The sequence below is a fragment of the Oryctolagus cuniculus genome, chromosome 21, assembly GCF_964237555.1.
Source record: "Oryctolagus cuniculus chromosome 21, mOryCun1.1, whole genome shotgun sequence".
NCBI lineage: Eukaryota > Metazoa > Chordata > Mammalia > Lagomorpha > Leporidae > Oryctolagus > Oryctolagus cuniculus.
In genome coordinates this window covers 31,036,301-31,063,356 of record NC_091452.1, presented here as the reverse complement: position 1 = coordinate 31,063,356, position 27,056 = coordinate 31,036,301, and the positions used below count along the sequence as shown (strand labels likewise).

Sequence of the window (27,056 nt, the reverse complement as noted above, 5' to 3'; positions counted from 1 at the left end):
CGGCCCCACCGCGGAGGCCAGATCTGGGCGTTCCTTCGGGAGCATGGGAAATCCACGAGGGCCCGTGCAGGGGCTGGAGACCCCGGGGCACCTGGAGACCTGGGGTTTGCAGAGTGCACCTCCGGATCCGACCCCGGGGCCCTGGAGACCTGGGGTTTGCAGAGTGCACCTCCGGATCCGACCCTGGGGCCCTGCAGCGCTCATCTCTGGGGCTCCTCGGGATGAGATGGAGGCTGGGCTGTGGGCTGTGGCTGCTTTCCACTCATTATTTGAGCCATGGCCCCATTTACAGAGCTGTAGACTGAGGCCCGGGTTGCACACCAGCATCTGGGGTGGTGCTGGCCAGGAGGCTCCCGCTGGACAGATGGGAGGGTAGCCCCCCCCACCCCCCAGGCTGAGGGCCTGAATTCCTCCCATAGTCCTCCCCTAGCTGAGGACAGGCAGGGCCCAGCATGGGGCCTCAAATGACGGCTCATTCCCTCCCCTGGGCCTTTGTACCGTGGCCTCTGCCTCCCCAGGATGGCTGGGGAGAGGAGAGGGGATGTCCCACCCCCTGCCCTGCCTGTGGGTTCTGTCGCCTGTGGTGGGTGAGTGGGCTGGCCCAGCCCAGGAATGCACTTTGCTTCCAGGTTGAGCAATGTCACTGCGGCTTGGGGGTCGGTGGGGGGCGGGAGGAGACACCGTGGGAACAGGCTTTCCCGGAAGGCCCACCCCAGATGGCCTCTCTGGCGCAGGCTGGCTGAGGGCTCTGGGCACAGGGGCCTGGCAGCCTAGCTGGGTTGTGTCCGTCCCCAGGAAACGAGGAACGGCTGGGGCGGGCAGGGCTGCAGTCCCTGGGGAGGTTGTATTTCCTGGACTGTGGAACTGGGTGTCCAGGGCTGGGCGCACAGCCTGTCTACGCTCCTACAGGGGTGACAAAAGTCAGCCTGCTCCCTTCTGCAGAGAGGGGGAGCTGAGGTCCCTCGGGGTCACCCACAGGACTGCAGGCCCAGCCAGGCTGAGACTTGAACTCCTGTCCAGTCGCCCTCCCTCTGTCTCTGAGCCACGCCTACCTCCTACCCGAATTTGCTGCTCCCTTGGCCACGGCCACAATGAGAGAGGGTGGGAATTGGGATGCCAGCTCCCCTCTGCGGGAGTGAGGAGGGCTGTCTGGCCTTGCCTCCCTGGTCCAGCAGGGGGAGCTAGAGAGCAGCCCCCGTCTGCTTTCTGGAGTGGGTGCTCGGAGACAGCGGGGAGCGGGATCCTTGGGGTTCTGGCCACAGGCGCCAAGTGCACAGACTCGATGGCATGGGGTGATCCTGGCGCCAGCGGGCCAGCAGGACTGGCCGTGGGACGCCCGGGCAGTGAGGGAGTTAACCACAGCAGCTTGCTCCTCTCTACAAGGAAAAACTCCCCACGGCCGCCTGTTGCCTGGCTTCCAGCCAGGGCCGAGAGCAGGGGCTGAGAACTGGAAGTGCATGCGCTCGGCCAGCTCTGCTCTGCAGCGAGCACTCGGGGAGGCGGCAGCCCTGCTGGCCACCAGCGCTCCCTCCACCCTCCCACCTGCCTGCCTGCTGTCCATCTCTGAGCCTGTCTGTCCAGCCGCCTGTAAGTCCATCTCTTTCCAGGTGTCCATCTGTCCTCCCTGTCTTGCTGTCCTGCCTGTTGACCCACCTGCTACCTGTCCTTGTCCACCTGTCCGGTCATCTGTGAGCTCACCTGCACATCTCCCTCTCTGTTCACCTGTCTGTCTGTCCATCTGCTGGCACATCTGCCCACCTGCCTCCCCTCTCCCGCTGAGCCACAGAGCCATGGCCTGGGGCCGCGGTGCCACCATCAGCCTCGTCCTGCTCGGGCTGGCCCTGGCGCTGGCCATCATTGTTCCAGCCGTGGTCCTTTCCCGCCACCGCGCCCGCTGCGGCCCCAAGGCTTTTGCCCACGCTGCGGTAGCTGCTGACTCCAAGGTCTGCTCCGACATTGGACGGTGAGTGAGAGGTAGGTGGAGGCTGGGTGGCCCTGTGCAGTGGGTGCTCTCTGGAGAGTTTGTGACCCATGATGAGGGTGTGGAGAAGGTGAGGATATGCATGTGGGGCTGTGTGGGTTTGGGCTCCTGCACCAGCCAAAGTTGGATGCAAGGAGATAGCCCCAGGGCCTTTGCACTGCCCAGGTGGCAGAGACGCCCATGAAGCAATGGCAGTGTTGGCAGAGGTGGTGGCTCTAGGGCTCTCTTTGCACCATGGGTGGGAAATGGAGATCCTAAGAGGGGTCACACCACAGTGACCCAGCCTGACACGGAGGACTGGCGCCGATGTGTTTGGCAAGGCTGTCCCAGTTCTCCAAGGCTGAGCCCTTCTGCTAGATGCTAGATGCGTGGCCAGCGGGATTCAGGGGCCTGGCAGTGCACATGCGCTGCCCTGGGCCGTGTCCCCTGCAGCCCGGGGCCGTGTCTGCATCACCTCTCAGACCTGGAAAGGCAGCCCTAGCCGATGTCCTGTTTCTCCAGCCTCCTTCCTAAATCAGGCCCAAGCCAAGTGACTGGTGTGTGGCCGGCTGGGGCAGCGGGGTGGAGAGGGACGACATCTGGCCTTTTCCAGGAAGTCCAGCCCACGGGAGGCCTCACTGCCCACAGCAGGGCGGGGACAGGGCAGGAAGCCCCTCCCTGCCTCCTGTCTCCTGCTGGGGCATGCATTCCCTTCCTGCCAACCCAGTCACTGCTTCCCAGAAGTTCTGCTTTAGAGGCCATTGTGAGAATGCTCAGTGCTTTTGTAAACCTGGAGGGAACACTCCTGAGATGGGGGTGAGGGGGCGTATGGCTGGGCACAGCAGACTCAATGTCCCCTTGTCGGCTTATTTATTTATTTATTTGTTTATTTGAAAGACCAAGAGAAAGCTACCTGCCATCTACTGAGCGATTCACTCCCCGAATGCTCACGACGCCCCGGGGTTGGACCAGGTCGAAGCCAGGAGCCAGGAACTGCCATTTGGGTTTCCCACATGGGTAGCAGCGGCCCAAGCACTTGAACCATCAGGTGCATTAGCGGGGAGCTGGGCTGGGTGGAGCAGCCAGGCCTGGGGCGTCCCGAGCAGCAGCAGGTTAACCTGTGCTACTGCACCTGCCAACTCATTCACCTCCCGTTCGTCCTCTCTTCACCCCAGCCTCCTGCCTGGATCCTCTGTACTCCTTCAGGGCTCACTGCCCCCTCCCTCAGGGCTGCTCCTAGCCCAGCCCTAGCTGAGGATGGCAGCTCAGAGGCAGGTGGGAGCCGGCTGCTGCTTGGTTTCCCCGGGGGATGGCAGGGGCGTGGCATGGGCAGGGCGAGAGGACGGGAGCCCACCTGCCATCCAGGGACTGCCCCTGCCCTGTGGGCCAAGATGTGGTACAGTTGCAAAAGAGAATGGGGGAGGAGAGGGCTTGGTGTGTGTGTGGGGAGGGGCGCGGTGTCCCCGAGCTGCCCACCAAAGCATGAGGGTCCCAGGAGTGGGGGGCTGCTGCCCTGTATCTCCCCGTGGGGCTAGCTGTGTCTCCATGCTGTGTGGCTGTGTGCGTGAGGCTCAGGGGCTGGGGTCTCCACCCCACAGGATCCCATTTGGGGAAGGGAACAGTTTTTGCCAAACAATCTCTCTCTCTCTCTCTCTCTCTCTCTCTCTCTCTCTCTCTCCTGCTCTCTCTCCCTCTCTCTCCCTCTCTCTCTGCTTCCTGTTCTTGTTTTAAGAAGAAGCCACGGGTGGGCGGGAGCCTGGGGTCAGCCCCAGCAGCTGCAGAGCAAGGATTAGGAGCCCTGGGGCAAGGCTGCCTGGAGTCCGCCCGGCAGGGTCCCTGGGGCACCCCCCCACTTCCTGCCTTGGGCCCCTCTCTCTTTCTTCCCCCGCATTCTCGTCACCAGAGCCCAGCCTTCTTCCAGCTTCTCTCCTTGGGCCAGAGCCCCTGGCAGAGGGATCTTAAGGCATGGTGATATTGGTGATATTGGTATAATGCTCCCGTGCCAATGTGCACACCGAGTGTTCCCAGGCTCCGAGCAGGTTGCTTGTTGGCAAACGTCTTTTGGGCTTTGTGACATCTGTCTGCCGAGGCCACTTGGACCTGTGTGCCCTGCCACGCGGTCCTGGGCAGGAAGCTTCCCTGTCCCATCTGTGCAGGGAAAGGGGTCCCAGTGAGATCCCAGCTGGGGCTTGTTTCTCTTCCAGGGGTGGGGGGAGGGATCAGGGCTTCCCAGAGCCCTCCCCGCAGTGCCCCTACCACTCACTTTGGACCCCCGAGCTGCAGCACAGTGGAGAAGGTGGTTGGGGAGGGGCCAGCACACGGGGAGCAGATGTCTCGGGCATGGGGGTCTGGGCTGGCGGGGAGCAGATGTCTCGGGCATGGGGGTCTGGGCTGGCGCTGAGCTGCAGGCTGAGGGCACAGATGGGGCCCCTAGAGTCGGCTTTTGTCAGCTGCTCCATCCCCTTCTAGTGCCTGCAAGCGGTTCTCTTGGTGCAGGGCAGAGCAGAGCTGCACCTTGTGAGCCTCAGTTTGCCTCTCTGTGAGATGGGCTCATGTTGGTACCTCCCTCTGGATGAGAAGTGTGGCTCAGGGACTTGAGTCACAGGAGCCCAGTGTTACACAGCTGGGGACTGGGCCACGCCCCTGTGTGTTTGTGGCATAGCACATGGAGTCATGATTTTTTTTTTTCTAAATTTTATTTATTTCAAAAGGCAGAGTGACAGAGAGAGGGAGAGACGGAGTTGCAATCGTATGGTTTCACGTCGCTACGGCTGCAATAGCCCAGGCTGGGCCAGGAGCCTGGAACTCCATGGAGGCAGGGTGCAAGTACTTTGGGCCATCTTCAGCTGCTTTCCCCAGGTGCATTAGCAGGAAGCCGGGTCAGAAGTGGAGCAGCCGGGACTTGAACTGGGATGCCAGCGTTGCAGGGAGCAGCTTAGCTCATTCGCACCACCATGTGGCAAGTGCCACCCCTATTTATTATTTTGTAATTGCAAGTATATAAAAAGGTGTCGCCGGCGCCGCGGCTCACTAGGCTAATCCTCCGCCTAGCGGCGCCGGCACACCGGGTTCTAGTCCCGGTCGGGGCGCCGGATTCTGTCCCGGTTGCCCCTCTTCCAGGCCAGCCCTCTGCTGTGGCCAGGGAGTGCAGTGGAGGATGGCCCAGGTGCTTGGGCCCTGCACCCCATGGGAGACCAGGAAAAGCACCTGGCTCCTGGCTCCTGCCACCGGATCAGCGCGGTGCGCCGGCCGCAGCGCGCTGGCCGCGGCGGCCATTGGAGGGTGAACCAACGGCAAAGGAAGACCTTTCTCTCTGTCTCTCTCTCTCTCACTGTCCACTCTGCCTGTCCAAAAAAAAAAAAAAAAAAAAAAAAAAAAAAAAAAAAAGGTGTCTTCAAAAGTCTCCCTCTCGGGGCCAGCACTGTGGTGCTGCAGATTAAGCTGCTGCCTGCGATGCCAGCATCCCGTACAGGCACGAATTCCAGTCCTGGCTGCTCAGCTTCTGATCCAGCTCTCCTGGCTAATGCACCTGGGAAAGCAACAGAGGATGGCCCAAGTCCTTGGGCCCCTGCACCCACGTGGGAGACTCAGAGGAAGCACCTGGCTCCTGGCTTTGGTCTCCCCCAGCCTTAGCTGTTGCTAATTCGGAGAGTGAATCAGCACATAGAAGATTCTCTCTCTCTCTCTCTGTCTTTCACATAAAGAAATAAATCTTAAAAACAGAAAAGTTGGGCCGGTGCCATGGCTCACTTGGTTAATCCTCTGCCTGCAGCACTGGCATCCCTTACAGGTGCCGGGTTCTAGTCCCGGTTGCTCCTCTTCCAGGCCAGCACTCTGCTGTGGCCCGGGAAGGCAGTGGAGGATGGCCCAAGTGCTTGGGCCCTGTACCCACATGGGAGACCAGGAGGAAGCACCTGGCTCCTGGCTTCGGATCGGCGCAGCGCCTGCTGTAGCAGCCATTTGGGGAGTGAACCAACGGAAGGAAGACCTTTCTCTCTCTCTCTCTCACTGTCTATAAATCTACCTGTCAAAAATAAAATAAATAAGCAAATAAATAAATAACAGAAAAGTCTTCCTCCCACTCATGTGAGTGGGTTCTACGCACTCTTTGCTAAAGGGAACATTTATATTAGTTTCTGGTTTCTTTTTCCTGTGTTTCATTCTTCTTTTTGAACACTTCTGTTTCTGTTTCTTTCCTCTCTGCTTTTCTGTTTTCATTTCTTTGTACTTGGTGTTTCTGTGTTTCCTTTTGCAAAAGCAAGCAAGGGTATTACTTTCTCTTTTTGTTACAGTTTTTGATAACTAGAATGACGTAGTTTTGTTCCACTGGTTACTTTAATACTAATATCTTTACACCAGGATACTTCAAAAAGTAGTTGGCCAGTTGAATTAAAAATATAAGTTTGTGCCGGCGCCGTGGCTCAATAGGCTAATCCTCCACCTTGCGGCGCCAGCACACCGGGTTCTAGTCCCGGTCGGGGCGCCGGATTCTGTCCCGGTTGCCCCTCTTCCAGGCCAGCTCTCTGCTATGGCCAGGGAGTGCAGTGGAGGATGGCCCAGGTGCTTGGGCCCTGCACCCCATGGGAGACCAGGAAAAGCACCTGGATCCTGGCTCCTGCCATCGGATCAGCGCGGTGCGCCGGCTGCAGCGGCGGCCATTGGAGGGTGAACCAACGGCAAAGGAAGACCTTTCTCTCTCTGTCTCTCTCTCACTGTCCACTCTGCCTGTCAAAAAAAAAAATATATATATATATATATAAGTTTGTTTCAATGCAAAAAAAAAAAAAACAAAAACAAAAACAAAAACAAAAAAACCCCTTTATTTGAAAAGCAAAGTTTCAAAGAGAGAAAGAGAGACAGTGAACCATTCACTGGTTCACTCTCCTAATGGCCGCAATGGCTGGGGCTGGGTCAGATTGAAACCAGGAGCCAGGAGCTTCATCAGGGTCTCCCATGTGGGTACAGGGACCCAAGTGCTTGGGCCATCTTCTACTGCTTTCCCAGGTGCATTATTAGCAAGGAGCTGGATTGGAAATGGAGCAACCGGAACTTGAGCCATATTGCTTATATGGGATGCTAGTGTTGCAGATGGTTAGCCAGCTTTACCAAATGCCGGCCCCTATTTATTTTATTTGAGAGACAGACTGATGGACAGGGAGAAGCAGACAGACAGGCAGGCAGTGACAGAGAGCGTCCGTCCACCAATTCACCTCCAAATGCCTGGGAACTGGCAACTCCATCCAGGTCCCTTAAAAAAATTTTTTTTAATTTATTTTCACTTTATTTGAAAGGGAGAGAGAGAGAGATCATTCATCTGCTAATTCACTCCCCAAATACCTTCAACATCTGGGCTGAGTCAGACCAAAAGCAGAAAACCACTGGCATCCCATATGGGCGCCAGTTCAAGTCCCGGCTGCTTCACTTTCCATCCAGCTCTCTACTAATGCTCCTGGGAAAAGCAGTGGAAGATGGCCTGTTTGTGTCCCTGCCACCCACATGGGAGACCTGGATGAAGCTCCTGGCTCCTGGCTTTGGCTTGGTCCAGCATTGGCTGTTGCAGCCATCTGAGGAGTGAACCAGTGGATGGAAGATCTCTCTCCTTCTCTCCCTCTCTTCCTCTCTTCCTCTCTCCCTCTCTCCCTCTCTCCCTCTCTCTCTGTAACTCTGACTTTATTTAAAGGAAGCCTGGGCCGGCACTGTGGCTCACTAGGCTAATCCTCTGCCTGCGGCGCCGGCACACCGGGTTCCAGTCCCAGTCAGGGCGCCAGACTCTGTCCCGGTTGCCCCTCTTCCAGGCCAGCTCTCTGCTGTGGCCCGGGGAGTGCAGTGGAGGATGGCCCAAGTGCTTGGGCCCTGCACCCCATGGGAGACCAGGAGAAGCACCTGGCTCCTGCCTTCAGATCAGCGCAGTGCGCCGGCTGCAGCGTACCAGCCGCGTCGGATTGGAGGGTGAACCAACGGCAAAAGGAAAACCTTTCTTTTCTTTTTTTTTTTTATTTTTATTTTTTTTTTTATTTTTTGACAGGCAGAGTGGACAGTGAGAGAGAGAGACAGAGAGAAAGGTCTTCCTTTGCCGTTGGTTCACCCTCCAATGGCCGCCGCGGCCAGCGCGCTGCGGCCGGCGCACCGCGCTGATCCGATGGCAGGAGCCAGGAGCCAGGAGCCAGGTGCTTTTCCTGGTCTCCCATGGGGTGCAGGGCCCAAGCACCTGGGCCATCCTCCACTGCACTCCCTGGCCACAGCAGAGGGCTGGCCTGGAAGAGGGGCAACCGGGACAGAATCCGGCGCCCCGACCGGGACTAGAACCCGGGGTGCCGGCGCCGCTAGGCGGAGGATTAGCCTAGTGAGCCGCGGCGCCGGCCAAGGAAAACCTTTCTCTCTGTCTCTCTCTCTCACTATCAACTCTGCCTGTCAAAAAAAAAAAAAAAAAAAAGCTGGCATCAGGAGAGGAGCTGAGATTCTAACCCAAACCTCAGTGGGATGCAGGCATCCCAAGGGGCACCTCAACAGCTGGGTCAAACACCTGCCGTAAACTCACAGTTTTCATTCCCATTTTCCCATAAACTTTTCAAAGTATCATATAATTAGGAGATACTTATGAAACGTAACACGCTTTCTGCTACATTTTCTGCATATCTTCTGTTGGCTCCTCTGATAGTTAGTTTTAGGGTAATGTGGTGACATGGAAATCCTGCCCTTTGGGGGCCAGCACTGTGGTGCAGTGGGTTCAGCCAGCATCCCACGTGGGCAGTGGTTTGAGACGCAGCTGCCCCACTTCCTATCCAGTTCCTTGCTAATGAGCCTGGGAAAGTCACAGAAGATGGTCCCAGTGTTTGGGCCCCTGTAGCCGCAGGCAAGACCTGGATGAAGTTCTAGGCTCCCAGGTTTGACCTGGCCCAAATGGACTGGGCTTTGCAGCCGTCTTGGGAGTGAACCAGCAGGTAATGGCAGATCTCTTTCTCTCTCTCTCTGTCCCTCTGCCTTTCAAATAGATAAATCTAACAAAGCAGAGAGCAAAAGGATCAAGAAGCCAGAACAATGGCGACTCGAGGGTGAACTTTAATGGACCAGACCATGTGTTCACCAGACAGAGCTGGGTTTGCTGCTGTGTTGTAAATAAATTACACAATCATATCTACATTTTCGAACACATAGGAAATAATTTTTGTAAAGATCTCTCTCTCTCTACCTTTCAAAGAAAGCAAAAATCAATCAATAATTTTTAAAAATTCTGATTTTGTCTTTTTTTTTTAATTTATTTGACAGGTAGAGTTATAGACAGTGAGAGAGAGAGACAGAGAGAAAGGTCTTCCTTCCGTTGGTTCACCCCCAAAATGGCTGCCGCAGCTGGAGCTGTGCCGATCCGTAGCCAGGAGCCAGGTGCTTCTCCTGGTCTCTCATGCGGGTGCAGGGCCCAAGCACCTGGGCCATCCTCCACTGCCCTTCCAGGCTACAGCAGAGAGCTGGACTAGAAAAGTGCAACCAGGACTAGAACTGGCAACTATATGGGATGCTGGCACTGCAGGCGGAGGACTAGCCAAGTCAGCCATGGCGCCGGCCCCTTGTCTTTGTTTTAAAGTCTGTGGTCCAGCAGTTTCACCATCTGCACATCCTATAGGGGGTTATCAGCTCATCTGTGGCTGCTTCCTGGCTTCAGACCTTCTGTCTTCACTTCTCCTTTGCTTGGTGCTGTGGTCTGGGTGGGATTCACGCCCCAGGGTTGGACGCACAGTCCCCATCATGCCAGTGTCTAGAAGTAGGGGTAGGGGGAGACCTTTCAGAGTTGGGGCCCAGCGGGAAGTGATGAAGGCCTTGGGGACTCTGTCCTCTGAAGGGACTGGGGCCATTCTCCTGGGTCCCCAGTTGGTCCTGAAACAGGGGGTAAGAGTGGGCAGTCTCCTTCCCTCTCTCCAGCTTCCGGTTCAGCCAGGTGACCTCTCTCCCAGGCACGCACTTCCCCTGGCAAGTGACCCAGCCTGGGGGGCCCTCAGCAAAGGCCAGACCAAAGGGGCCACCCGACAGTGGTGCACTGGTTCAGTACATTTGGTTCTTCCCGGCAGGGTGTGACTAAGAACTGCCAAAAACAGTATCAGACCTAGGCTTCTGCAACTCGGGTCCCCTTCATCCAGTCCAGCTGGGCCGCGGGGCAGGGAGCTCAGGCTCTGGTTGTCGACTGACTGCTGGAGTGAGCACCATCTGTGAACCGGGGGAGGCTTATAGTACCCCTCCCAGCTCCCCCTTCGGCCACTGAACTAGCAGATGGAAGATCTCTCTTTCTCTCTCTCCTTCTTTCTCTCTGTCACTCTGCCTTTCAAATACATACATTTTCTAAAATATTGAAGGACGGAGTCCCTCTCTGAGATGGCCGAGACAGAAAGCAGCTGTGTGGAGCCCAGGTCCTGGTGGGTGCTGAGTCCACCAGGGGACTTCACGAAGTGCATGGTTCACTCCTCAAATGACCACAATGGCCAGGGCTGGGCCAGGCTGAAGCTGGGAGCCAGGAGCTTCATCCAGGTCTCCCACATGGTTTCAGGGGCGCAAGCACTTGGGTCATCTTCTGCTGCTTTCCCAGGCTCATTCCCGGGGAGGAATCAGAAGTGGAGCAGCCGGACTCAAACCAGCTCCCCTATGGGATGCCGGTACAGCAGGTGAAGGGTTAACCTTCTAAGCCACAGCGCTGGCCCCTCCCATGAGCTCCCTAAAGCACCCTCTTGAGTGAGTGGAGAGGCCCAGGCTGGGATCCAAGCTGGGGGTCATTAGCACAGAGCCTGCTTACTGGGGTGGGGGTGGGGAGACACAGAAGCACAAGGAGCAGGGACCAAGCCTGGGGAGGTCAGGGAGGTGGGCAGTGCAGAGGGTCCCAGAGCCACATGCAGAAAGGACCGGGGGGGGGGGGGGCGCTCAGCAGCATTGGGTACCACGTGAAGATGGGAAGTTGTTGGGTGGGGAGTCAAGGCACTGGGGGAGGGGGGAGAGGCCTTTGTGTGCTTTATACATTTGCATTAGTGCTATATTTAGCAGCCTTATTTCTTCCATGCCTGCTCCAAGATCACATGTGTGCGCAGGGTGCCCATGTGTGGGCCAGAACAGGGAGCCCAGGAGCTGGGGAGGGGTTTGGGTCCAGACTGAGACTGGTCTGATGGTGTCATGGGGGCTTGGGATCAGAGGTCCCACGGGGTGGGGGCAGAGAGCTGAGGGCCACCCCCGTTTTGGGCCTTGGTTCCCCTTCTGTAGCTGGGGTTTGAACACTGACTTCCTTAGGTACTGGCGAGGACTCCTGGGTGTGAGGGGAGAGGCAGTGCCATGTCCCCAGGGCAAGTGGGGAGTGCAGTCCTGGGTGGGCTCCTGGGCCTGCAGGGGTAGCCCAGGCCTGGTTCTGCCTGTTGCACATGAGCTGGTGCTGCAGAGAGCAGCTAGGGTATCTAAGCGGCAGAAGCACTTTGCAAGCGGAAAAACACCAGCTCTGTGGTAAAGCGTAGAGCAAATGGCATTGCCTTTGGCAAACTGTAGAGTGCCCTGGACCAGAGAGTGACTGCACTGGAGCGGGCGGCCTGATGGGGGCTGGCAGTGGCAGGTGGCTCACCAGGCTGTCGCTAGTCCCCAGTTGAGTGTCAGCTGAGCGAGCCCAGGCAGGGACAGGGGATGGGCGCCAGGTTGGTGACCCTGTGCCATGACCCCTAGGGCCATCCTGCAGCAACAGGGCTCACCTGTGGACGCCACCATCGCTGCTCTGGTCTGCACTGGCGTTGTCAACCCTCAGAGCATGGGCCTGGGCGGAGGGGTCGTGTTTACCATCTACAACGCAACGACAGGTGGGCCCACGGGTGGCGCCTGTGGGGGGCCGGGCTGGTGCAGCCACTGGAGAGCCCGTCCTGTCTGCCCGTGCCCCTTCCCAGTGCTTCTCCGTCCACCCCCTGCTCTGCCTTTCAATGCCCTGGCGATGGGTTCTGTCCTGAGTGTTAGCGCAGGGAGGGGAAACAGGCTTCCCACGGGCTGCAGCCGTTTGGGGGTGGGGGTGAGGGCTGGGGGGCATGGCCACTCACTCATCTGCCCCAACTCCAGGGAAAGTGGAGGTCATCAATGCCCGGGAGACGGTGCCAGCGGGCGGCGACCCCGACCTGCTGAGTGGCTGTGAGCAGGCACTGCCGCTGGGCACAGGTGAGCTCTGCGAGGCGTCCCTTGCCCCAGCCTGCCATGGCGGGTGGGGAGCCAATGCAGAGCCCCTCACCTGCTCGGGCTAGGCCCTCTGAGTTGGGGAGGGGTGATCCAAGGAGAGGGGGTCGGTGGAGGCAGGGCTGGTGCCATGCATGGGGCTCTTGGCACCAGTGGGTACGGAGTCCGTGGGCCTGGTGTGGATTTTTTTCTGTGGACTTCGCATGGATGGCACTGGGAGGGTGGGCAGGGTGGGCATGGCCATAGGCGGGCTCTAGGAGCCTTCTGCGGCCTCCATGGCTCGGGGGATGGGGATGCGGAGTGTGGGGGCAGCAGAGCTGAGGGCAGGTACTTGTGTGCGTGTGCGTGTGTGTGTGTGTGTGCGTGTGTGTGTGTGCAGGGTCCCAGTGGATCGGGGTCCCCGGGGAGCTCCGTGGCTACGCCGAGGCCCACCGCCGCCACGGCCGCCTGCCCTGGGCGCAGCTGTTCCAGCCCACCATCGCGCTGCTGCGTGGGGGTTACCGCGTGCCCCCTGTCCTCAGCCACTTCCTGCACAGTGACTTCCTGCGGCCCTCGCTCAACGCATCCTCCCTGAGGTGAGTGGTCCCCAGGGTGGCTCACCTTGGCCATGGCCCCAACCCGAGCTCTGCCACAGTCCCTCTTGGCACGGAGCAGGGGTCGGCGCCCTTGGCCAGTCCTTTTCTGTCCTGGTTCGTGGCAGAACCTGGCTCAGATAGGGTTCAGGCCAGGTGCCCATAGGATGGGACTCCAAGGACACGCATGAGGGCTGTGCACCTGCTCAGGCCGTGGCCTTATTCTCACCCTATCTAGGGTGGAAGGGGGGGCTCCCACTGCCCCCTTTGCCTGCCCTGCCAGACCCTCCCAAAGGTGTGGGGATGACAGGCCCTTGGTGGGCAGCACTGTAGCCAGGGCCAGGTATGGGGCAGGGGGCATCAGCTCCACCTGCTCCTAGAAATGCTGTCCCTCCCACTCCCCACCAGTGTCTGCCTCAGGAACCCCCCATGTCCTGCAAACCCTATGGGAACCCCGGCAGGAGTGTGAGTGTCCCTCCAGGACCCGGCCCCACCCTGAGGCTGCTCCCCACCCCCAGGCAGCTCTTCTTCAACGGGACAGAGCCCCTGCAGCCTCATGATCCCTTCCCGTGGCCTGCGTTGGCCGCCACCCTGGAGGTAGTCGCGGCCGAGGGCGCCGAGGCCTTCTACACGGGGAGGCTGGGCCGGATGTTGGTGGAAGATGTTGCCAAGCAAGGTAGTTGGGCAGGGGTCCCATTGCCCCACCCCGGGGGAGACAGAGCCAAGTTCTGGGTCGTGGGAGTTCAGAGCAGGTCTTGTAGGAGCACTGGCCACACCTCTGACACAGCCCAGGCCACTGCTGACCCCTGGACCTAGAGAGCGGGGGCCTGGGCAGCTGCATTGACCCCCTTCCTCCTTCCCTCCCCTTCCTCTCCTTGCACCTGCTTGCCTCTGCCCACGCCCGGTTCTCCGTGGCCCTAAACCTAACACCAGTGTGCATAGACCTGCCCTCAGTCCCCTGGGTTGATGTGGCTAGGGGGGGCAAGAGGAGCCCCCGCTGTATGGCCTGGGGCCAGGGGCTAATCCCTTTCTGCCTCAGTTTCCCCTCCCCATCTCACCCCCAGGAGGCCAGCTGACCATGCAGGATTTGGCTGCCTTTCAGCCGGAGGTGGTGGACGCCCTGCAGGTGCCCCTGGGGGACTTCACATTGTACTCGCCGCCACCGCCTGCAGGGGGCGCCATCCTTGGCTTCATCCTCAACGTGCTGAGAGGTGAGGGCCTCCAGGTCTCCCTTCCAGGGCCCTGCTGGGCTTGGGAGCTGTGAGCTCCAAGCCCAGCCCCCTACTCTACAAACTGGTTTAACAAACATGTGCCATAGAAGGCAGGGCTGGCTGGTGTGTTTCAGAGTTGGCCCCTGGCTGCACCCGACTCAGGGCTGTGGAAGGGGCTGATTCTTGTCCCCTTAGGGGACCCAGCCCCAGGGCCTGGGGCGGGGGCAGCTGGGAGACTCTGCAGATAGCTCCCCGTCAGGGCGTGAGTGTACAGTCCAGTGCCCAGGGCTGGGACTGCCCATGGCTGACAGTGCTTAAAACAATAGAAGCTCACTCTGGCACACTTTGGGAGGCCGAGGCCCAATGTCAAGGTGTCCCCAGGGCCGTGTTCCCTCCGAGGGTCTAAGGGAGCATCTGATCTTTGCCTCTTCCAGCTTTGGTGGCTGCCGGCATTCTTGGCTTGTGGCTGTATCACTCCTCTCCACCGCCATGGTCACACGATTGCTCTCCTTATCCCTGGGGGAGGGAACATTCCAAGCCCTCCGCCTCCCGACTGGACCAGATTTGGATAATACCAAACCCTACACAGATCACGGGGAGAGGAATCTTTGACAAGTTCGTAGAATTTGCATATTATGAGAACCAAAATAAATTTATCTTTTCATCCCACTTTTCCATGGACTTTTGGAAGTCCCCTCCTATGGATGTCCAATCAAGTTGGTTTTTTTTTTCTTTTTTAAAGATTTATTTGTTTACTTGAAAGTCAGAGTTAGAGAGAAGAAGAGGCAGAGCGAGAACGAGAGCGAGAGCGAGAGCGAGAGAGAGAGAGAGAGAGAATCTTCCAATTGATGGTTCACGCCCCAAATGGCTGCAACAGCCGGGGCTGGGTCAGGCTGAAGCCAAGAGCCAGGATCTTTTTCCGGGTCTCCCACGTGGGTGCAGGGACTCAAGCACTTGGGCCTTCTTCTACTGCTTTCCCAGATGCACTAGCAGGGAACAGGAAGTGGAGCAGCCGGGCTGTGAACCAGTGCCCATATGGGATGCTGGCACTGCAGGCTGGGGCTTTAACCCGCTGCGTCACAATGCTGCCTGTCAAGCGATAAAAGACATTTTCAAAAAGATATTTAAAAAAAAAAAAAAAGACACACATGATCACATTTAGGACCTGCCTGCAAGCTCCAAGACTGTTGTCCCCTCTCAAAATTCTTAGTGGAATACATCTGGCCACAGAAGGTGGTGTTTACCCTGGAGCCATGTGCATAGGATCTGGGGATTAGGACACAGCAGGGCGGGGGGCAACATGGAACCTACTACACAGGTGACTGCCCACATACGCCCTGCCCATCCCTTCCCACCAGGGTTCAACCTCTCAGCAGAGTTGCTGGCCAGGCCTGAAGGGATCGTGAGCATGTACCACCACATCGTGGAGACCCTCAAATTTGCTGGGGGGCAGAGGTGGCGGCTGTGGGACCCCCGCAGCCACCCAGAGGTACAGGTGAGTTTTCCCAGGGCTCTCCCCTGACCCTGGGGCTCAGCAGGTACAGGGAGGCTCGGGCATGGCAGAAGGAGGCAGGGGGATTGGTATCTGTACATAGCAGTGGTCCGAGGCCGGGGCGGGGGAGGGGCGGCATCAGGTCTGGGGGTCTGGAAGGGAAGCTGCTGCCTAGGCAAGGCTGGGGAGCAGGTGCACTGGTGACACTTTATCTTCAAGGTCCCGCAGGGGAGGGTGAGCAAGGCTGGAGGGGGTCCCCTTTGGCCACCAGACAGTGAAGAGACAAGAGAGGGCCCCCCCAAGGAGGCTGAGCCCCATCCTGCCCTCTGCTCTGAGCCCACCACCTGCCCACGCTGCCTTCCCCAGAATGCCTCCCAGGCCCTGCTCGGGGAGGAGCTGGCCCATCTCATCCGCCAGCAGATGGATGACCGCGGCGACCACCAGCTCAGCCATTACGGCCTGGCCGGGGCCGGGGACCACTGCATGGGCACCTCCCACGTGTCTGTACTGGCGGAGGACGGCAGTGCCGTGTCTGCCACCAGTACCATCAACACGCCGTGCGTGGGCCTGGGGCGGGCGGGCGGGGGATCCTCGCTGCTCTGCGCCCCGGGGCCTGACCGCCACCCCTCTCCTGCTTGGCTCCTCGGTGGCCTCCCCTCCCTTGGTCGCTCCCGGGGACAGCACCTCCATTTCTCTTCTGCCTCAGATGCCCCTGATGCAGGCAGGGGTGCAGGCAGATTTTGGGGGGGCCTCCTTTGGGTTGGTCTTGGGTGAGGACGGGCGGCTGGGAGGGCTGCGGTTGGAGCTGGGCTGCCTCCTGCCTGCAGCTTTGGAGCCATGGTCTACTCACCACGCACGGGAGTCCTCCTCAACAATGAACTCCTGGATCTATGCTGGAGGCGCCCACCAGGCTCCGGTGAACCCCCCGCACCCGGTGAGGACAGCACCCCCCTCAGCCCAGGTCCCACAGGGACCCCTGGGGGAGCAGAGCGGAGGCAGCCAGGGCTGGGTGCTGCAGAGCCGACCCCTGGGCGGGTCATCCACTTTGTGGTCGCTCCATGGCGGATGGAGCCCAGTGGGTGGCGCCCCTGGGGGGAGGGCGGGACAGGGAAGCCGTGGCTGACCTCTCCGGCCCCAGTTCCAGGCGAGCGGCCCCCTTCGTCCATGGTACCTTCCATCCTGATCAATACAGCCCGGGGGTCGAAGCTGGTGATTGGTGGGGCAGGGGGGGAGCTCATCATATCTGCCGTGGTCCAGGTGAGTCCGCAGGGGGAGGGTTGGAGGGAAAGGGAGGTCCTGGCACTGGGGTCCCCTCTCTGGGTGGCCCTGTCCTCCGATTTTCCTTGGGTGGGGGCTGGGATGTGAGGGTTGAGGGGGAAGTGGGGATCGCCACCTGCCTCCCTTCCACTCCGTATCTTCTTTCTCTCCCCTGCAGGCTGTTGTGAACAAACTGTGGCTTGGTTTTGACCTGGGAGCGGCCATTGCAGCTCCGATCCTGCACGTGAACAGCCAGGGCCGCGTAGAATATGAACCCAGCTTCAGCCAGGTGAGGCCACGGGCTGGGCCACGTCCCAGCTGCCCGCCTGGGGCAGTCCCCTGCCCTAGGCCACACTGCTGCTCCAAGCCCCCCGGGGAGGGACCCAGCTTCAGGCCAGGCAGGCTTTGTCTTTGCAGAGCTGAGCTGTCTCCTTGCACCCGCTGAGAGCAGGGCGTGGGCGATGCCGACTCCGGGCTCTGGCCTGGGCGTCTTGCTCAAGTTGACCAGGAGTGGGTGTTTCGAGCTGCGGCCTCACACACTCTCCATGATGGTGATTTGCTTCCTTGTGTGGCTTGGGATTCATTTTCGGGAGTTGCTTTGGTGCTGTGGGCGTCTGTAGTGATTTTGGGGATTTTGTCACGAGGTGCTGGGGCGTGGGTCGGTATCTCTTTTTCCAAGCATTTGTGCGACTCCCCTACAAAAAGTCCCTGGTGAATTCTCTGGGCGGATCAGCCCCTACCACACAGGGGACACACTCTTTGCTAGCACCCATTTAAAAGGCTGACAGTGTTTTCCAGGCTGCAAACTTTAAGCCTTGGGTCAGGTCAACCAGCTGGGGAATCAAGGGCCTCAAAGCTGTCTCTGGCAGTCCGGAGGCCACTTTCCTTGGCCGTTGGAACTCAGACAGTCACAGAGCTGGGGGCTTTAGTCTGGCCCGGGGTGGGGGAGGTGTGTGTGGTACAGACAGTTCCCGATTGCCAGTGACGCAGCTCGAGTTTGCCAAGTTGTGAAAGAAATATGCAGTCAATAGAAACCGTATTGTAGTTTATTTTTCTTTTTTAGAAATATTATTTATTGGGACTGGTGCTGTGGTACAGTAGGCTAAGCCTCCGCCTGCAGTGTCAGCATCCCTTATGGGCGCTGATTCAAGTCCCAGCTGCTCCACTTCCGATCCAGCTCTCTGCTATGGCCTGGGAAAGCAGTGGAAGATGGCCCAAGTCCTTGGGTCCCTGCACCCACATGGAGGCTCCTGGCTTTGGATCGACCCAGCTCTGGCTGGCCATTGCAGCCATTTGGGAAGTGAACCAGTAGATGGAAGACCTCTCTCTGTCTCTCCCTCTCTCTGCCTGTAACTAAGCCTCTCAAATAAGTAAAAATAAACAAAATCTTTAAAAGTATTATTTATTTGAGAGAGAGAGAGAGAGAGAGAGCTCTATTGGTTACTCCCCAAATACCAGGAGCTGGGAACTGCAGGTCTCCCGCATGGGTGGCATAAATCTAATCACTTGACCACCGCCTCCCCAGGTCTGCATGAGCAGGAAGCTGGAGTCAGGAGCTGGAGCCGGCCTTGACCCCAGGGACCCCATACAAGAGCTAAGCATTGTGCTAGATCAAATGCCTACCCAGACGCTGCACTTGAACGTGCATATTCAGCCGGCACCCACATAGCCGTTCTGTTGTTCCTGTCGGTGCAAGAGTCAATAAAACACATGAAATATTCAAGAGCTTACGCTAAAACAGGCTTTGTGCTAGGTGATTTTCCCTACTGGAAGTGCTCTGGGAACACTTAAGGTGGGCGAGGCTAAGCTCTGATGTTCAATGGGCTAGGACATTAAACTGCATTTTTAAAAGATTTATTTATTTATCTACTTATTTATTTGGAAGGCACAGTGACAGAGATAGAGGGAGATCTTTTTTTAATGCTATCCTTTTTTAAAACTTTTTTTTTTCTTTGACAGGCAGAGTGGACAGTGAGAGAGAGAGAGACAGAGAGAAAGGTCTTCCTTTGCCGTTGGTTCACCCTCCAATGGCCACCGCGCTGATCCGAAGGCAGGAGCCAGGTACTTCCTCCTGGTCTCCCATGGGATGCAGGGCCCAAGCACTTGGGCCATCCTCCACTGCACTCCCTGGCCACAGCAGAGAGCTGGCCTGGAAGAGGGGCAACTGGGACAGAATCCGGCGCCCCGACCGGGACTAGAACCCGGTGTGCCAGCACTGCAAGGTGGAGGATTAGCCTACTGAGCCGCGGCGGCGGCCCCTTTTTTAAAACTTTTTAAAAATTATTTATTTAGGGCCGGCGCCGTGGCTCAACAGGCTAATCCTCCGCCTTGCGGCGCCGGCACACCGGGTTCTAGTCCCGGTTGGGGCGCCAGATTCTGTCCCAGTTGCCCCTCTTCCAGGCCAGCTCTCTGCTGTGGCCAGGGAGTGCAGTGGAGGATGGCCCAGGTCCTTGGGCCCTGCACCCCATGGGAGACCAGGAGAGGTACCTGGCTCCTGCCTTCAGATCAGTGCAGTGCGCCGGCTGCAGTGCGCCGGCGGCGGCAGCCATTGGAGGGTGAACCAACGGCAAAAGGAAGACCTTTCTCTCTGTCTCTCTCTCTCTCACTGTCCACTCTGACTGTCAAAAATAAAAATAATAATAATAAAATTATTTATTTATTTAAAAGATAGAGAAAGAGAAACAGAGACAGAGAGAGAGAGAGAAACCTATCTGCTGGTTCACTCCCCGAATGGCCACAATGGCCAGAGCTGGGCTGATCTGAAGCCAGGAGCCAAGAGCTTTTTCCCAGTCTCCCATGTGGGTGCAAGGGCCTGAGGACTTGGCCATCTTCCTCTGCCTTCCCAGGTGCATGCATAGGGGCTGGATTGGAAGTGGAGCAGGCAGAACATGACCTGGCACCCATGTGGGATGCTGGTGCCATAGCTGGCGGCTTTTCCCGCTACACCACAGCGCCAGTGTGGGGAGCAAACCGGACTAGACTGAGTTACTGGAATTAAGACTTATTCTATGCATCTGCTCTCCCACAATATGGCGCTGGGAGAGAAGTAAACAGCTTCCGCACAGCTGCCTCCAGTTCAACTAATAAACTGTAGGACTTGCTATTGATTGGAGGAGAGCAGCGTACTCGGCGTGTGGGCAGCCGAGTTAGGATTGGCGGAGGAGGACTATAAAGGAGGAGAGAGACGGCATGCACCAGGAACATCTATGGGGAACATCTAAGGGGAACATCTAGCTGAAGGAACACCTGTGCAGCCCCCGAGACGAGCCGGCCGGCGGTGTGCCGCTCCCCTGCGGAAGTGGGGAATGTGGCCAGGGGGAACTGCCCTTCCACGGAGGTGGAAGGGATAGTAGCCAACCCGGGAAGAACCAGCAGCAAACCCGGGGAGGGCCGAGCAGACGAAAGAACAGCGCAGGGTCCTGTGTCGTTCCTCCATGAAGACGGGGAGCGACATAATGGTGCCGTGACTCGGATAGGAAACCTAGCTCGGAATAGGAAACTTAGGACGGATAGGAAACTTAGGAGGGAAGAAACGGGAAGAACTGGGAAATTACCGGAGAGAGAGACTAGCAAACAGCCTAGGGAAAAGCCGGAGGAAAAGGGTGCCGGAAGAAGCTATTGAAAGCCTAGGCATAGACTCAGATACGGACTACGGGGGGAAGCTGGGAGAAATCTCTAAGGTCGAAAGCGAAAGTGAACGCTAGAACAAACAGACTCGGACGCGGACTGTGGGGAGAGGCCAGGAGAAATGAGGGAGGAGTATTGTTGGAGGAAAGCTTGGGGAAACATACCGGGTAGAGAAAAGTGTTAGGGAAATTGAAGCCGCGGGGGGCAGGCCAAGGCGGACACGAAAGCCACTTTGGGATTCTCAAGTTAGCCCGGGAATAGGGGGCGAAAAGTTGAAACCAGAAGCTGAAACGTAAGCCAGATTGGGATCCGTCTGATCAGCCCGGGGAGCAAAGGACGGGAAGCCAAATTGTGGGGCGGAGACGTATGCTGGGTTGAATTCGCCAGGCTAGCCCGGGGAACTTAGATTGAATGCTAGTGGCGGACACGTAAGCTACGCTGTGTTACTCGCGGAAGCCGCCGCGTGCAGAGAGAGCACGGGGCGTGAATAGATAGGGAACAGGGCTGGCGCGAGGCCGTGGTGCAGACGCGAAGGGCGTGGAGACCGCGGAGCGCGCGAAGCCAAGCCGCGCAAAGCCGGGAAGCTGCACAGATGAAAGAGGCGCGGGCTGAAGCGGCTCAGCTGGGAAGCCGCTGCCGAGAAGTAGCCTCGGGGCGGGCAGCGGGAAGCTGCGGGGATAAGAGAAACAGAAGTTTGGAAGTGGAGTGAGAGAAATGGGAATGTTGGCAGACAGAAGTAAAATGGGAGAAATAGGAATGCCCGGAGATAGAGAAATAGAGAAATAGAAAGGCCTCCCTACAATACAACAATTAGAAGGCTTGGATTCGGTCTGCCCGATTAGTGAGGCGATGAGCACCTGGGCGGCTAGCAGCTTATGCGCCGCAGGTCACCGAAGACAGGCACGAATTAACATCAGTAAGGCCTCCCCACAAAAAGGCAATGAGAAGGCTTGAATTCGGTTTGCCTGATAGGGCTTGTAAGCCCCTGCAGGCTCGACCAGAGCATGCGCTGCAGGGCACCGAACACAGGCACGCATCAGCGCCTAAAAACCTCCTCACAACATGGCGAAGAGAGGACCCGGATTCGGTTTGCCTGATTATAGGACTTGTAAGAACCTGTGGCAACTCTAGCAAGCAGAGCAGAGTGTGTGCCGCGGGGCACCGAAGACAGGCGCGTATCAACGCCAAAAATAAAAAGAAAGGGGGATCTGTGGGGAGCAAACCGGACTAGACTGAGTTACTGGAATTAAGACTTATTCTATGCATCTGCTCTCCCACAATATGGCGCTGGGAGAGAAGTAAACAGCTTCCGCACAGCTGCCTCCAGTTCAACTAATAAACTGTAGGACTTGCTATTGATTGGAGGAGAGCAGCGTACTCGGCGTGTGGGCAGCCGAGTTAGGATTGGCGGAGGAGGACTATAAAGGAGGAGAGAGACGGCATGCACCAGGAACATCTATGGGGAACATCTAAGGGGAACATCTAGCTGAAGGAACACCTGTGCAGCCCCCGAGACGAGCCGGCCGGCGGTGTGCCGCTCCCCTGCGGAAGTGGGGAATGTGGCCAGGGGGAACTGCCCTTCCACGGAGGTGGAAGGGATAGTAGCCAACCCGGGAAGAACCAGCAGCAAACCCGGGGAGGGCCGAGCAGACGAAAGAACAGCGCAGGGTCCTGTGTCATTCCTCCATGAAGACGGGGAGCGACAGCCAGCTCTTCCCCGCCAGGAAGATCTTCCATCCACTGGTTCACTCCCCAGATGCCCATAACAGCCAGGGCCAGACCAAGGCCAAAGCCAATGGCTCAGCACTCCATCCGGGTCTCCCAGGTACAGGTGCCAGGAACCTGAGGACTTGGGCGATCCTCAGCTACCTCCCAGGCACCTTAGCAGGAAGCTGGGCAGGAAGTGTGGAGCAGCGGGGGCCTGAAACAGGCACTCAGGTCTGGGATGTGGGCTTCCCTAGCGGAGCGTAACCTGCTGTGCCACGATGCCTCCCGCTCCCCCACCCCCGCTGCCCACTCAATGTGATTTTGATTGATGGCATTTTCAACGCATGCTATGTTCGTGAGGACGCAGCTCCATTGTGAGCCAACGGGGGCATGTGCACTCCTTGGGAAGCCCGAGACTAAAGATCCCACTCGTTGGGCACCCTGGTTAGGGTCTGAGGGCTCAAAGACTCGCACACTCTCAACCAGGCACCTGCTCTGGTCTGTGGGACAAGCCCTTCCTCTCTGTCCCTGACAGAAGGCCCTTATGCTGCCTAGAACCTGCCTGTCTGTGAGGAGGACCCTGGACCCTGAGAGTTTGGGAGATGACCGTCTGGACAATCTGTGAACCGGAATTAAAACAGACTCTGGTGACTCGCGAACCCCTAGTCCTCAGCTCTGCTGGGAGTCAGGGGCTGGGTGGTAAACTGTGCCATTCTAGAGTTTTCCATGGAGAAAATCCTCAGCCCCGGGGTTGGAGACCTTGCGTGTCCAGGGCCCTCCAAGGCTGCAGCCCAGGGGCCCGGGGGAAGAGGAGCTATGATTCCCCCACGGTCCTGGAACTTGAGCATGCAGACTCTCAAGAATGGACCCAGGGGCCGGTGCTGTGGCGGAGTGGGTAAAGCTGCCACCTGCAGTGCCGGCATCCCATATGGGCGCTGGTTCAAGTCCCAGCTGCTCCATGTCCAATCTGGCTCTCTACTATGGCCTAGGAAAGCAGTAGAAGATGGCCCAAGTCCTTGGGCCTCTGTACCTGCATGGGAGACCTGGAAGAAGCTCCTGGCTCCTGGTTTTGTATCAGCTCAGCTCCGGCCATTGCGGCCATCTGGGGAGTGAACCAGTGGATGGAAGACCTCTCTCTCTTTCTGCCTCTGCCTCTCTTGACTCCGCCTTTCAAATAAATTCATTCATTAAAAAAAATAATGGAGCCGGATCTCAGTGAGGGCCCCAGCCTCTGAGTCCAAGGATGTGGGACAGCTCACACGTTGGGCACAGAGAAAGTGCCAGCCAGGAGGGGCCTGGCTCCAGCGAGCTCTCCCGCCAGGTCGTGTGATGCCACCTGGGGACCTCAGATTGTGGGCGTTGGTTCTCAGCACTGCAATCTTAAGACTGTGACCTCTCGGGAAGCTGCTCTTCCCAAACAGTATCTGGAGCTCAGAGCGCACATGTCCAGGACCACAGGTGCTGTGAGTGCTGTGGCAGGCCGGGGAGTGTTAATGGCCTAGGATGCATGGGTTTGTAGAGTGAGTGGTCCCTGGAGGTTTGAGTCCTGAGAAATTCAGAGAGGATGAGCCAAAGGGAAGTCCTAGAAGCAAATAATGCAAGGAGCATTGCATCAGATGTTTTGAAATAATCTTGGGCCAAAATGACTAATCACCACGGTGACATCATTGAGAAGTGGGACAGACAGTACTGGGTACGTGTCTTCTCGTATGCTTTTTACAGATTTATTTGCTCTTATTTGAAAGGCAGCGTTACAGACAGGAGAACAAGAGCGAGAGCGAGAGTGAAAGAATCTCCTATCTCAATGGCTGCAATGGCCAGGGCTGGGCCAGGCTGAAGCCAGGAGCCTGGCGCTCCATCCGGGTCTCCACATGACCGACAGGGATCCAAGCACTGCGGCCCTGCACCCACATGAGAGACCCGGATGAAGCTCCTGCATCCTGGCTTTGGCCTGCCCCAGCCCCGGCCTTTGCAGCCATCCGAGGCAAACGCCAGCCCCATAGATCCTCCGGTCGAGGGCAGTGCGGCCTCCACCCCGGCCTGTGCTCCCGGCAGAGGCCTCCGCGGCAGTTGCTACCGGGGATCCTGCGCAGGAAATTCCTTCACAACCTCCCTGCTTTATCTGCTGTCTTCTTAGGGTTGACCGAAGCGACTCCATTTTGATTCAAACCCGCCCCAGCTCAGTCTTCTAGAAAGCCCCGCCCCCAGGAGCCACTCAGCCTGCGTGGGAGGGTCCCAGAGGCCCCACCAAAGGCTCAGGCTGCCCCTCCCTGTGAACCCCAACTTCTGTCCCATGCAGGAGGTGCAGAGGAGACTCCAAGAGCACGGCCACAGCCAGAGCCCTCGGCCCTTCTTCCTGAACGTGGTCCAGGCCGTGTGGCAGGAGGGGGCCTGTGTGCACGCTGCGTCGGACCCCAGGAAGGCCGGGGAGGCTGCCGGCTACTGAGGAGACCACGGGCCGGGAGCCGGGCCTGGCCACCGGACCGAGTGCTGCGGCAGGGAGCCAGCGGACCCAGCCTGCCAGATGGACGCCGGCAGGGGCGGAGCCTCTGCCTTGGCCCCGCCCTCATCGAGGCCCCGCCCCAGCCCCTTGCCTGTCCTCGCAAGTGGTATATCCTGAACTCAAGGATTAAAGAGGGGGCCGTCGAGGGGGATCGGCACCGTGGCTTACTAGGTTAATCCTCCGCCTGCAGCACCGGCATCCCATATGGGCGCCGGGTTCTAGTCCCGGTTGCTCCTCTTCCAGTCCAGCTCTCTGCTGGGGCAGGAGGGCGGTGGAGGATGGCCAGGGTGGTGGAGGATGGTCAAAGTGCTTGGGCCCCTGCACCCGCGTGGGAGACTGGGAGGGGGCACCTGGCTCCTAGCCATCCAGGAGCGGCCATTTGGGGCGTGAACCAATGGAGAGAGTACCTTTCTCTCTCTCTCACTCACTATCTAAGTCTGTCAAATAAAAATAAATGAAGAGGGGGCTGATTTGTGGCGCTGAGTATGGGCTGGGGCTAGGGCTGAGGGTGAGGGTGAGGGTGAGGGTGAGGGTGAGGGGTGAGGGTGAGGGTGAGGGGTGGAGAGCTCCTGAGGACAGATTCCTGTGATCTCCACGATGCATCACCACGATGCACCCTCATGGAGGGAGAAACTGAGGCTCAGAGACATCCAGGCCGCACCCAGATCCCCCTGGACAGCAATAAGCACTCCTAACACCACCCCACCACCAGCGATAGGGCCTGGGGCACCTGCCTCTGACTGCCCCCAGGACCCAGGCCCCTCCGTCCGTGCCAGGAAAAGCAGGACAGAGCCAGACCTGGGGCTCTCCCCGCCCCAACAGTTCATGTCTGAGAGTCCGGACCTTCTCAGTTCCGCACTGCTGGCACCCTGGGTGAGAAGTCACTGTCCCCACAGTGCAGCCACACCCAGTGTGGCAGCAGAGAGAACCAGCCCCGCCCCCAACACCACCCCAACCCGGGGAGGGGGGAGGGGGGAGTGCTGCTTGAGACCAAGCCCCCTAGCGGCTGCCACCTGCGAGGGGACCTGGACCCTCCTCAGGCTGGGCGCACAGGCACTTCTGTCACAGTGGTGTTTGCTTGTCCCTGCTGCTGGAGTGAAAGTGCCAATGAGCAGGTAGCCGATGGAATTTTTTTTTTTTGCATTTTTTAAAGATTTATTTATATACTTGAAAGTTCAGAGTTACAGAGAGGCAGAGGCAGAGAGAATGTATCTTCCATCTGCTGGTTCCCTCCCCAAATGGCTACAAGCCAGGAGCCAGGAGCTTCCTCTGGGTCTCCCACACAGGTGCCAGGGCCCAAGGACCTGGATCATCTTCTACTGCTTTCCCAGGCCATCAGCAGAGAGCTGGATTGGAAGTGGAGCAGCCGGAACTTGAAACTGGCACCCATATGGGATGCTGGCATCACAGGCGGCAGCTTCACCTGCTACGCCACAGCACTGGCCCCTAATGGAATTTTACAGAAGTTTATCACTCAAACTTCTGGAGGCTTCAAGTTCAAGATCAGGGTGCCAGCAGGTTTGGTGTCTGGTGAGGGCCCTGTTTGCTTTTTTCTTAAAGATTTATTTATTTATTTATTTGAAAGTCAGAGTTACAGAGAAAGAGAGAGAGAGATTTTTCCGTCTGCTTGTTTAGTCCTCAAATGGCTGCAACAGCCAGGGCTGGGTCAGGCAAAAGCCAGGAGCCAGGAGCTTTTTCTGGGTCTCCCACGTGGGACTTGGGCCATCTGCTGCTGCTTTCCCAGGTGCATCAGCGGGGAGCTGGGTGGGAAGTGGAGCAGCCGGGTCTGGATGATGCATGAGGGATGATCCATGAGGGATGCCAGCATCGCAGGCAGTGGCTTTACCCACCCAGCCACAGCGCCAGATTCAGAGCAGATCACACATGTTCAGATGGTCACAGGGCTCCCCCCACCCCCAATCTCGATGAACTAAGGGCATGCGCCACTCACTAAGCCACTACCGCCTGCCCTCCTGAGAGTTCAGCCAAGCAGGACCTGATAGCTCCCAAGGCCACAACATCATGGTTCATTACAACCGAGGGGAGGCATTTGTGCTTGGCTGCCTGCATCCCGCATCAGAGTGCCTGGGTTCGAGTCCTGGCTCTGCTTCCACCATCTGTTTCCTGCTCATGAGCACCCTGGAAAGCAGCAGATGATGGCTCAAGTCCTTGGGGGCCCTGCCACCCACACGGGAGAGACCTGGATGGCGTTCCTGGCTCCTGGCTTTGGTCTGTCCCAGCCTTGGCTGTTGGCAAGTATTTGGAGAGTGAACCAACAGATGGGACATCTCTGGCTGGCTGGCTGCATTTCCAACAAAATAAATAATGACTGCAATGGCCAGAGGGCCACAGTGGAGGAACCAGGAACTCCATCCAGGTCTCCCGTATGGGTGGCGGGAGCCTGAGTGCTGGAGCCATCGTCTGCCACCCACGGTCTGCATTAGCAGGAAGCTGGGGGCAGGATCTTGTGCTGAGAACTGAACCTGCTAGGTAGGAAGTTAGAAGCTCGCCTGTGTGTGGAAGAGGGGCCCAAGAAAACAAAGCACCATGGGAA

The 27,056-nt window shown here is 58.0% G+C and overlaps 1 protein-coding gene across 4 annotated transcripts; it reads left to right on the top strand.

The window, feature by feature from the left end:
• Positions 1-178: 178 nt before the first annotated feature.
• Positions 179-24,967, top strand: GGT5 (gamma-glutamyltransferase 5). Of its 4 annotated transcripts, XM_008250173.4 has the most exons (13): positions 179-1,587; positions 1,787-1,963; positions 11,642-11,772; positions 12,023-12,118; positions 12,513-12,708; positions 13,224-13,381; positions 13,770-13,916; positions 15,275-15,411; positions 15,775-15,965; positions 16,236-16,342; positions 16,547-16,665; positions 16,844-16,954; positions 24,299-24,967. In XM_008250173.4, exons 2-13 carry the CDS (start codon positions 1,791-1,793, stop codon positions 24,443-24,445), a joined length of 1,713 nt encoding a protein of 570 aa, XP_008248395.3. In that variant the 5' UTR covers positions 179-1,587; positions 1,787-1,790; the 3' UTR covers positions 24,446-24,967. The 4 variants fall into 4 exon arrangements, with proteins under 4 accessions (XP_008248395.3, XP_002722600.4, XP_051685316.1 ...); XM_002722554.5 differs by having other exon boundaries at positions 180-1,963; XM_051829356.2 differs by having other exon boundaries at positions 184-1,974.
• Positions 24,968-27,056: the final 2,089 nt, after the last annotated feature.